Raw genomic sequence first — 13,229 nt, forward strand, 5'->3', positions numbered from 1 at the left:
ACTTACAATGCCATGGTTAAATAAGAAAAAAAAAAGACAGACAACCAATAGGACACAACATGCAATACAGAAAATAAAGACTTAGCAACACGAACTTCACCAAAAACTGGGAGTGATCTCAATTTCTTCGCAAGCAGATCATGCTCCTGTTTTGGCACCCATCATGTTGCTCATTTGGTACAAATTCAATAATAAGTCCAATTCGACGAGTCACATTCGTGAAAAGGGAATGGGTTTGTAGTTACGACATGAGAAACATACCCGCTGTCATCTGTGAAACGGATATTCCACAACGGTCAATGAACTCGTGATGGCGTCAGTAAATTTTACGAAGGAATGATTTTAACTTCAACATTTAGAACTATCGGTTTTAAATAGCTTCTTTGTGAGCAGCAACCCGCAAGGTAACCATATTAGGGAATAAAATTCCGGGAATATCGTATCAATTAGGGGATATATACTCCGTATACAGGCGCTGCTGAAATGATGCTACATAGAAATGGAAAGTTCACTATTGGGAAGCTGAAATTATATTTTTTGTCGTGAAGTTTGGGTTTCAACCTACCCTCATTGTTAATATCTAGTTGCAAGACAAGATATGAGACAGACTTAACTGTAACTGATGTATCCATTATCTCTAGTTCGATTGGATAGATGTGTTCACTATATTCAACAAATTTTAAATTATTAAGTAGAGACCATCATCTGTCTAGCGAAAAGTAACTTTAAAGGATAATGCTTACTTCTTTTCTTTTTCTTCTTAAAAAGTTCCTGTATGAAATCAGCCTTATAAGATTAAAGAAACAAGTCGACAGGAAGAGGGACATAGTTGGTTCCCATGGGAAAGTCATCTGCTTGTTTAAAAAGCACGCCCTCAAAACGTAACAAATATGTTATCAATCAAGAAATCAAGCGCCTTGAAATGTCAGTTTCGGATACTGTTTTGCCTGAATCAGAGAGATATATTACAAAATAGGACTTATTCTAAAAAAACATTTACTGTTTGCAAAAGTATGAGTTATTCGAAAGACTAAAGATTCTCTTATCCCAGGCATAGATGACCTTAGCTCTATTTAGCACTATTATATTGAATTTTTGGTCCGCAATACTCTTCAAACTTTGTACTTGTTTGGATTTCTTACTTTTTTTTTTATATCTGAGCGTAACCGATGAGTCTTATTAGAGCTTTCTTACAAATTGACGAAAGGTACGTATGCTTGACGAATCATACGTAAGACTCGTTTTAGGGATACTTTATTTTGACATATCTAAAAATAGTCGTGAACTTCGGACAATTATCGTGCATGCAACGACACTTATTCAATTGTATTTTTCTTGAGATATATTTAGGATTTGATTTTTGTGACGTACGCCAGGTTGGAATATGTTTATTGATTCCACCAGGTCGGAGGAGATAACACTAAACAAAAATCTAAATAAAGAGTAGTCAGACGAGAAAAATGCCCCTAGAACATAAAAAAAAAGGGCCGCCCCCCACTCTTCGATGTAACAATGTTGCACTGTTTAACCTAAGCAAAATGTCAAAGCAAATACATTGTCTTCCTCCCTAACAGAAACACAAATTCTTCCTTGATTCAAAATTTGCAACGCTCAAAACAATAAAATGTGAATGAAGAAAAAAAAAGATATAATTATTTTTTAAAATAAACTTGATTTAGAAAAGAATGCTGTTTTACTGGATATAACAAAGACTCATTTAACTGTTATTGTAGAAGTGAAATACGTGCTGCCTTTTCGTTCGTTCGTACCTTTCGTCAATTTGTAAGAAAGCTCTATTAGACGAAACGCGTGTCTGGCGATTGAATGATAAGCTTGGTACCTTTGAAAACCAATAAACTATTACCTGGTAAAAACCCTCGACCGAATCTATCAGATATACATGTTTTGTACATGAAGGTACATGTTTTGATTTTTGTTTAATTGACTTTCATAATAAAACAATAAAAATAAAGGTAAAATTTTTAAAGATTTTCTGCCAAGCACATTATATATAATGTTTGTGAAGTTAGCAGCTTGTTCGTTTTTCAATATTCAATATCGAACTGGCTGCTAGCAGTCGTTTGGATATTTAATTTTTTTTTGAAAATAATAAAAATAAAGAAATACTTGATTACATTAAAAACACGATTTTCATAGTTAAGGGGATATGTAAGAAATCGTTAAATGACCTCTTCAAGCTCTTGTATATTCTCGTTGTCCTCGAATATAAACCCTTTTGTAAATTTCATATTTGTCTTTATCTGGTATAAAGTTTGTCAATAAAACGACTTCAAAGAAGTACTTTTATACATGATATTTCTTAAAACAAAAACAAAAACTGATAACTCTAGAAAAATTTAGAATTACCAATAGTAATATTAATGGAAAGGCTGTAAGTAAAAAAAAAACCAAAACAAACAAATCAGTGAAAATCTACCTGAGGCCGCTTAAATAAGGGTGAGACCCCCTGGTCTCTCAATGTCCATAAAATTCAACTAAATCATAGACTCTGTATATATAAAGGTTGTATCAGAAAGATTTCCCCGAATAATGTCATTTTCGAGATCTACAGAGGGCTTAGATCGTCACTTTTTAGCTAAAAAATGTCAAAACTTTATGGACATTGAATGACCAGTGGGGTCTCACCCTCATTTTAGCGGTCTCATGTAGTTTTTCACTATATATTTTGAATATCCAACTGGCACTTTGGGCGCTCCGTAAACATGAAAGACTGAAAGTGTACCCAAATTTCTTTTAGTAACGTGTGTATCTACCTGTTGACTAAATGTCTGCTTAATATTAGGCAGATTGAGAGATCAAGGGGCTATCACCATTGTCCTGTGCCCTTTGTCCTTTTGATAATTTTTAGCTCAAAAGTGACAATATAAGCCCTCCATAGATATCGAATATGACAATATTCTGGGATATCCTTCTAATACAACCTTTTTATATACAGAGTATATGATTTGATTAAATTTTATGGACATTGAATGACCAGTGGGGTCTCAACCTCATTTAAGCGGTCTCAGGTAGGTTTTCACTATATATTTCTTTTTTAGGCTTTCCATAAATATTTCTATTTATATTTCTTAATGTTTTCTAGAGTAAGCAGTTTTTCTTTTTGTTTTAAGAAATGTCATGTATAAAAGTAAATCTTTGAAGTTTTTTTATTGACAACAATCTATATTACATAAAGACAAATATGCAACTTAGAAAATGGTTTATATTCGAGGACAACGAGAATTTACATCAGCTTGAAGAGGTCATTTTACGGTTTCCTACGTATCTTACCATTCCTTTTAGCTATGAAAATCATGTTTTTAATATTATAAAGTGTTTCTTTTTTTATGATTTTCAACAAAATTTTGAATATCCAACCGACTGCTAGCAGCCGGTTGGATATTGAATATCGAATATCGAATAACAAACCGGATGCTAACTTCACATACATTTATATATAAATGATGTTTTTTAGTTCAGTGGAATTTATGGCAAGTCTTCCAGCAGGGATGCAAGTGGAATTGTTGAAAGACGATTTACTCAGAAATAATGTTTCAAGAATCTATATAAGCTGGAACCCACCTCTTGAGCAGTCAGCTGATAATATAATGTGTGTATGGGGAAAACGTAATAATGGGTAAGGTTTCTGTATCTTATCATAGAATAGTTTTCGGAACATTTATTTGGACTTTACTTTCGCAAAAACGTCCTGTGAGCACATACGCTTCTTGTTGTGACTTTATACTGCACCTGGCCAACCGCTTTTATGAGCTTTTGGTAATGACTAGCGTTTATAGTTAGTTCATCGTCTGTTAACGTTTTCAGAGATCATCCATTGAAACTTTTCAACCAGTTGAAATGAAATTGGTAGTTGTTAATTATCAAACATGATAATCATGTCACAACATGAAATATGACGTTATTATGCCAGTAACATTCTAACATCTTGAAACCCGTTATCGATACAGAAAATCTGAATTGGGAATAACTTGCGAATGTCAGCCATGGCATATAATCTGGCATATTACCGCCTTTAAAGACCAAGTTTTTCATGGAATCTAAAATCACTTTAAAGGATAGACTGTAAACAGCAGTAAAAGATCTATTAAAATGCCAATATGCATGAAACTATCAATTAAAATCTTGAAGGACATATATTTTTTCCACACCATAAGCATGTTTGCCTACAAATGATATACAGAAACTCTCAGCCAATACATCTGAGTGAAATTGATAATTAAACACACTAAAATATCCAAATTTCAACTTTATGCTTTTCAACTTCGTTCTTTTTTGCACTTCTGAATATTTTGAATCAAGTGGTCACTGATGAGTCTTTTACACAGAACGCAAGTATAACGTTCAAATGTTTAAGCCTGATACCAATGACAAGTTGACAATATCCCCCCCCCCCCTACTTTTTAAGTTGTTAAAACTATGTAAGTATTTGACAGATAAGCTCCCAGACTGACTCTTTTGTTTAATCCATACCACCCACTATTTGCGGAATATATTAAATTAGTCTGTTTGTGACTCCACCGTCACTCTTTTGTTTTATCCCCTACTGATCTTATCACAAAATATTTCTTAAACGATGATTTTTTTCAATCTTCTATTTTGTTTCTTCATTATAATTATTTGGATCACTTAATCGTGACATGAGCTTTATTCCATATGCACATTACAGATTGCAATTGTATCCGGGATCCTACTTCATTTTTTGGTACAGAATTTAATGAATTATGCTAAAATTATTACAAACTATTACCTATGTGAACCTCTTGTTTTTTTCAGAAATATTTTTTTTGGTTTTTCCCTAAGCAAAGCCTTCACATTCTCATTACTTTATCTGGGGAAGCAGACATTTAAAAAAGTTATTTCTCCTTATTAGAATTCAATTAAACTTTCATAGATTTTTGTCAAGGAAATTACCATAGAATATACTTTATCGTATACATATAAAGAAATGAAATTAAACACAGTATAAAGATCATTTTCCATAAATTTAATTATGCGAGTATCAGTTAGTTGATTATCTTAACTTTGAAGTAGTAACTATGTCGACAGATCCAGACAACGATAAAGATGTCGATAATTCAAACATTAAAATTGTCTTCAAGGATAATGAAATTTCAAATTATCAATTTTCTAATTACCATGTGTGTTGTTTAATGCTGTTTATCGCTGTGACTAGTTTGCAATACATATTGTCATTGTTTCATCATGTGTATTAATTGCAAATAAACTCATTCAATCAATTCTGAACACACCAGTTCTCATTTTACTGCTATTTGATACAGAAAACATTATTATTTTTTGTCAGTTAATTATATTTCCGCTCCAACCGAAACGACCTTGATATTGCTATACGTTATGTCTATAAATTATTAGGTATTCAGTGTGTCTATACTTTGATTTGCATGACTTATCTTAATCATCCAATCATGTATATATATATATATATATATCATTAACTGTTTGTCACATAGAATAATATATTATAATGATTTCATGCTAATTGTTAACAAGAATTACAAAAGCTTTTTTTTCTGTATTAAATTCGACATCACAGAACAGCCGATATAACTTATTAACACGCGAAGGATTGAACAATGTTAATGTGGCTTGCTATAAATAATTGCGATCAATCTTTCTGTTGACTTATTTTATCAGATTTGTATATAAGTTTGAAATTCTTTGTCAGTTTTGTTGTATATCAGTGATTTATGTTTACTCATTTTTGACTGCTGGATCCGAATTATTGTAACATTTATATGATATCTGTTTGCTCAACCAATTTTGCAAATATAATAAGTGACCTATAAACAATTACCATACAAGTGGGAGGTTCAGCAATCAATAAAACCAGGTTTCCCCTTTTTTTGGAAAATGCATGAATCATGTCGGGAATATGACAGTTGTATTTAATTCATTTCGTTATCTAAAAAAAATGATTTTGTCATTTTTAATTCTTACACTTTTGGAATTTACATTTAAGTTCAGTATTTTTGTTTTACTTCCTAGTATGTTATGACTTAGTACTGTGTTGAAAGTACATTGTTGTCATGTGTTCTTTTATTGGTAACCTGATTGGAGGACTTTTATCTGTCTATTACAAAATCATCCACCAAGTAATATATCCCAATCGGGCAATGTTGACAAAGTTTAACCCAAACAGTTTTGATTCAACACTCAATGTATTCAGAACAAGTTTGTCAAGAGCATGATTTAACTAAAAACGTTTCTTTAGATATATCTGTGATGTATTTTTGCTTTTTTCCAGTCGTTATTCTGTTGTGGTCAGCAACGGTATCATCTATCAAATTATAGTGCATTTTGATTTGTTTCAAACGTTCATATTCGTTCATGAATTGATTTAAGATAATTTACATAAACCAATGGTTTATATTTGGGTTATATGTAATGGTTAGAAAGATAAATCGACTAAGTGGTTATAAAAAAAGGGACGAAAGATACCAGAGGGACATTCAAACTCATAGATTGAAAATAAATTCATTCAATTTTGCTACTGGGCGGATGATGTCCTCGGGTCCAAAATGTTCACCAGCAGATACATCGACTTTAGTGGTTATTAAAGAGGGACGAAAGATACCAGAGGGACATTCAAACTCATAGATTGAAAATAAATTCATGCAATTTTGCAACTGGGCGAATAATGTCCTCAGGGACAAAATTTTCACCATCAGAGACATCGACTTAGTGGTTATAAAAGAGGGACGAAAGATACCAGAGGGACATTCAAACTCATAGATTGAAAATATATTCATGCAATTTTGCCATTGGGCGGATAATGTCCCCAGGAACAAAATTTTCACCAGCAGAGACATCGACTTAGCGGTTATAAAAGAGGGACGAAAGATACAAGAGGGACATTCAAACTCATAGACTAATGTACTACAATGTATCATATTAATCATTTATGCATTTATCTATCCAGAGTGTTGTTTTTACTGTATTTTTGTTACGTATTATTGTTATTTTAGCGATATTGTTACTATTACCTTATAAGCCAGAGGTTGAGCTAGCCATAAAACCTGGTTCAACAAATAGTTTCTTTTCTTAAAATCTCCTGTACTAAGTCTTATAAGTGATATGGAAATAATGAAAAGAACGTGACCAAAGTACCAAGTATAAACATTATAGCACATACTCGGTCTGTCCTCTTTTAGAGTGTAAATTCACATTGCAATTAATGTATTTGGTTTTGATGTTATATTTGTTTTTCTCGTGGGATTTGTCTGATGCTTGGTCCGTTTCTGTGTGTGTTAAATTTCAGTGTTGTGTCGTTGTTCTCCTCTTATATTTTATGCGTTTCCCTCGGTTTTAGTTTGTTACCCCGATTTTTTTTTTGTCCATGTATTTATAATTTTGAACAGCGGTATACTAATGTTGCCTTTATTTAGAACAAAAACTTTTAAAGTGAGAGGTACGTAAATGAACGCCTCTAGCGGAAAACGTGAAAATCGACGTCTGTTGTTATGGGAGTTATCTCCCGTACACCACAAAAAAGTTTTCAAGATGTCGGAATATGTTCCGCTTCGTCGGAATAATGATCAATAATGGTCAAGTATTGAATGCACCTCATCATAATACATCAAAAATTGAAGTATGTAAATGAAATATCTTGTCACAGTTAAACAGTGCTTCCCTCCCATGAAAATAAAGTAACTTGGCTTTACGTGATAGCCGGAGAGTGAGCTGACCAATTTTAAGCTTGCAAGAACTGCTATTAATTACCATAAACAGAAGAATACCAGTCAAGGTAATACTTTTAATTTACAAAATATTTGTAGACAACAATGTACTCATAACATACCTGGTCATATTAAGAAGAAGTCAAAGAACGAAAAAGGAAAAAAACCACTTCACCCCTTCAAAAACAAATCATCAACAACGACATATAACTCAGATTTGTCCAGAAAGTGACACTAATAGTGACACAACAGTCAATTTAAACGTTAATGTCTGTGAAAATAACAAACCAACTATACTAAAAGACTACGAAATATGCATTGGATGTGGAAAAGACAAAACACACTCTAAGACTGATTGGATTGAATGCAATACTTGTAGATGCTGGTGGCACTGCTCCTGTGCAGGTATCAACAACAAAGACTCTATTAAATATACTACATACCACATAAAGTATTCCTGTGCATTTTGCATAATAAGAAAAGAAAATATATTTGAAAGAGCAACAAACATCACTAAAACAGTTGATAATCAACTGAATAATACAAACAAAGTATATTCAACACCACAAACCACAGTAAATGATACCAATCAATCATCACAGCAGTCAATAGATATTTCATGTAAACCTAAACAAAGACCTTTCAAGGAAGAAACAGGTGATATTCTCATTGTTGACAACATCAAGGAACCTGAGAAGTGTAAAACCAGTACAGATATTAGAAAAGAAATAAGCAAAAAAGAAAAAGGTTCCAATATAATTCAATTTTCATATAAACTTCCCTTAGGAGGAATTGCCCTCCATTTCCCGTCATCAGAAGAAAAGAAAAAGTTCAAAGAAAGAGACGCTAAGGAAGTTTTTGGAGAAGATAGTGTGGCACATAATCCTGCAAGTCATTGTCATAAACAAAATATAATAGGTTTTGCTAAAAACATACCTTTAAATTTAAACTTGGATAAACTCAAATCTGAAATTGAGTATCAAACAGGAGGAAATATCTCTGAAATTTGTAGACTCCATTTTTGGGATACAAAACGTCCCATGAAGGTAGTTAAAATCTTCTTTGACAGCCCATCAGACTTAGATAAATCCCTAGACATAGAAATTGCCAATGTTTCTAATAACATCACTCAGAAAATCAAAGTTGAAAAGAAAAGAAACATCAAGTTTATTAGAGGACAAAAAACATTGTCACAACTGTGGATCAAATTCCTGCTCAGAAACTTTCTGTACAAAGCCAGCTACCTGTAGAAACTGTCAACAAAATCATAAATCGTCATCGTCTCACTGTCCAGCCTTCATTCGCTTTATCAACCAACATAAATTTAAAAACTGTATCTAACCATATATATATATTCAACATGAAAATCCTTTTCCTTAATACTCAATCTTTCAAAACAGCAACTGGACTCAAAGAAATTTGTGAAAAATATAATGTTGACATCTTATGTATTAATGAATCCTTTGAATCTGAAAAAAATCCACTCTCCTTTGGTGATTGGAAACCAATAACATCACCTAGACCAAATAAAGCAAGGGGAGGATCTGCAATATTTTTAAAGCCAAGCAATCATTTCATAGGACAAAGACAGGAACATTTGGAACTAAAAGACATTGAAATGGTCAGTATCGAGGTTAAAGACAGCAAAAACAAAACATTTCATCTTTGGGTTCCGTACATCCCACCAGAAAAACCAGAGTTAATGAAAAAGCTTTGTACACATATTGAACAACAAAATTTAAACAATTTAATATTGGTAGGTGATCTAAATGCTAAATCCTTCGAATGGAACAATGCAGTTGAAAATAAACATGGAGAATTACTAGAACAATGTATGACGACATCTAAGCTGATTTGTGTTAATGATGATCAGGCTACAAGAAGAGCAAGTAGTTCTGTAATAGACTTATTTCTAATTTCAAGGCAACTATTTAACGATGTTAAAAATTGTGTAACCCTAACTCATGAAAAGGTACAATCAGACCATATTGCAGTATTGTTAGATTTTAATGCAGGTAACCCTCACGAAGAAAATACATCAGAAGAGGAATATTGGAATATCAAAAAATGTGATTGGAATGCATGGAAAGAAACAGCAAAAGACTCATTCTCAAAAGTATCCTTTCCACAAAATGAAAATATAGAAAATAACTACAACCGATTTGAAGAAACTTTAAAAAACTGTATGACAAAATGCATTCCCTTAGTCAAACCAAAGAAAAAGACGATAATACAACACCCCCATGGTGGAATGATGATATCAGAGAAATGAAAGGAAAACTAAACAAAGCTCAAAAGAAATTTAAATTAAGAAGTACACCAGAAAATTTTGAAAATGTTGCAAAAGCAGAAAATGATTTTGAAATGACAAAAAAAGATGCCCAAAATAAATGGTCTGAAGACTTGTGTGAAAAAATTGGAGAAGCAAAATCTTTAAGGGAAAAATGGTCAAATTTCAAAAAATTAACTAAAAAGAAATCTGAAAATTTAGTACATCCATTGCAAGGAAATAATGGAAATATTCTTTTCACTGAATCAGAAAAATCTAACATCCTGAAAAAAACCTTCTTTGAAGGTTACCATTTAAAAGCAAATAATTTTAATCAACAATTCTATGATGACATCACACAGCAATACATCAGCATTAGTACTTCTAATCAAGAAGAAAATACAGATAACATCAAGTACAATGATTATATTACAATGGAAGAGTTAGAAGGATCCATTTTTAAATTAAAAAAAGAATCAGCACCAGGTCCAGACTTCTTTTTTACTGAACTTTTCATCAATGGTGGAAGCGAATTAAAGTCCAAACTTTTGGACATCATTAACCAGTCATGGGAAGAAGGAATTATACCATTAAATTGGGGAAGAGCAAATGTCAAATTTATAAAAAAATTATATAAACCAAACTACAATTTACCATCATCTTACAGACCTATCAGCTTAACTAGTGTAGTGGCAAAATTAATGGAAAGAATTATAACATACAGGTTAGAAGGATTTGTAGAAATGAACAACAACATGGACCAAGAACAAGAAGGTTTTCGACATTTTAGAGGTACAACAAATGCCTTATTATCTTTAACACAAGCTATTTTTAATGGATTTAACAAAGACAAAACCACTATTGTCATTTTTATCGATTTTGAAAAAGCTTATGATAGCGTTTGGAGAGAGGGTTTAATGGTAAAGTTGTACAATGACGGCATCAAAGGGAAAATGTGGATGTGGATTAATGCCTTCCTCAGTCACCGAGAAGCTAGATGCATGGTGAACAATTACAAAAGTCCTTGGTTTCAAACCAGTATTGGTCTGCCACAAGGATCTGTTATCTCCCCAATCCTGTTTAATATTTTTATAAAAGATATTTTTAAATCCGTGTCTGCAGACTGCTGTAAGTTTGCAGATGATGCAACTATTTGGCACTCACATTCAGATCCAAAAGTTATACAAGAAAAATTGCAAAAAGATCTCAATCAAATACAAAAATGGAGCAATGATTGGAGAATGAAACTTAGCATTCAAAAAACAGAGTACAGTATTTTCAGTAAAGAAAAAAATAAAGTCCAAAATATCAAACTAAAGCTTGGAAACACAATTCTAAAATACAACCCTAATCCAGTTATACTTGGATTAAAATTAGATGAACAACTAAATTTCAATAGTCACATAGACTCTACAGTAAAGAAAGCCAAAAGATCTTTAGGAATTATAAGAGAAATCAAGGGAATAGCATTAATACCAACAAAGACACTTATTCAAATATATGACAGCTTAGTATGTTCAATTTTTAATTATGCTAGTAGTATTTGGCAATCCAGCACTTCAAGTCATCTGGACAAATTAAATGAAATACAAAGAAAAGGGTTAGCATTGTGTTTAGATCTACCATCTCAATCATCCCTTGAAGCATTAGAAGTACTTAGTGGAACATTACCAATAGATTTAAGAAGAGAGGAAATGGTCATCAGAGAGTTAGGAAAAATTAATTCTTATAGTAATAATATCCCAATTAAAAGAAAATTTGAAATTTGGAAAGAGGAGAAAAATCCAGAAAAATTTATATCACCACTAGGAAAAATGTACCAACAAACTGAAGATATGAAAGATACAGAATTGGTTGACATAGACAAGATAGAACCGCAGTATGAATACCAAGGTCTAGTATCAGTCATTAGAGCCCCTGACTACTGGCGTAACATAGGCAGCTCAAAATCCAGAACAACAGCCCAAATAGAGGAAGGAAAACAAATCATCTCGGAACAACTCCAATCTCAAACACCAAACACAGCAGTTGCTTTTACAGATGGGTCATGTTTAGGAAATCCAGGCCCCTGCGGTGCAGGAGCTATAATTTACATTAATGATAAAGAAGAAAAATTAAAAAGACCTGTCTCTAACAAAGGATCAATCTTGCTAGCTGAACTTATAGCAAAAAAATGGTTCTGGATTACATAGAATCTTTTTCAAAAGAGCAAATTAATACTTTAACTTTATTTTCGGACAGTCAGACCGCATAATTTAGGTATCTTAACTCTCAATTGGAAAAGTGACAGCTATCATCAAACCATTAACGAAATCAAAGGGAAAATAAAAAATTTAAACGAACAGGGATTTTTAATAAACTTAAACTGAACACCAGGACATGCCAACATAAAAGGAAATGACGAGGCAGACTCCTTGGCAAAAGAAGCTGCTAAAGAAGCAGAAACCCTAGCCTATGATGACATAGTGTTTACAAAACAAGATGTAAAAAAAAGCAGCTAGAAATTCTGTTACAAAAAAATGGCAACGCAGATGGGAAAATAGTGATACTGGACGTCACTATTTCAGATTTCATCCTGAAGTTAAAGATAAAGTTAAAAAAGACATCCCGTCAAAAAAAATGTACAACATAATCAACAGTTTACGAACAAGTTATTCTAAATTAAATGCATACCAATTTATAATAAACCAGCACATCAACTCGGAAACCTGTCATCACTGCAAACAAAAAGAAAATGTACAACACTACCTTTTTGAATGTGACCTGTATTCAGATGCCAGAGACAAATTATTTCATCAAATATACTTCATAACAGGACAAATTCCAACAGATCTAGACAATTTATCAACAATCAATTTGCCAAATGCAGAAAATATCAATCAACTATTAGCGGAGTACATAGAGGAAACAAACCGTTTTAGTGGATAATTTGATACAAATTTCTTTAAATTTTTTATATTTTTAATTTTTCATGCCATTTCAATAACCTAATAAACCATTTTTTAAATTTAATAAACAATAATTCTATAATATTTTTAAAGCGCCACCTACAATATATAAGTACAAAGGAGAAACTACATTTGTGATAATTATTTTACAAGAGAGGATAATTTACAAGAGGGATTACTCTGTCATCACGACAAAGATTGAAGATTGAAGATTAATTACCATAATCGTTTAGAACTACAAAACTGTTTAAAAGAACAAAGAATCGGTCTCGGAAGTAGTTTTTATATGCATTGGGG

General features: G+C 32.2%; 1 protein-coding gene across 1 annotated transcript in view; it reads left to right on the forward strand.

Moving 5' to 3' along the window:
* The window catches only part of LOC139498606 (uncharacterized), a 40,606-nt gene that overhangs the window by 11,621 nt on the left and 15,756 nt on the right, over positions 1 to 13,229 (forward strand). Inside the window, exon 6 of the mRNA XM_071287070.1 lies at positions 3,476 to 3,637. Within this exon, the coding sequence (XP_071143171.1) occupies positions 3,476 to 3,637 (162 nt within the window). The remainder of the gene's footprint in view (positions 1 to 3,475; positions 3,638 to 13,229) is intronic.

The sequence above is a fragment of the Mytilus edulis genome, chromosome 12 (assembly GCF_963676685.1).
Source record: "Mytilus edulis chromosome 12, xbMytEdul2.2, whole genome shotgun sequence".
NCBI classification, from domain to species: domain Eukaryota; kingdom Metazoa; phylum Mollusca; class Bivalvia; order Mytilida; family Mytilidae; genus Mytilus; species Mytilus edulis.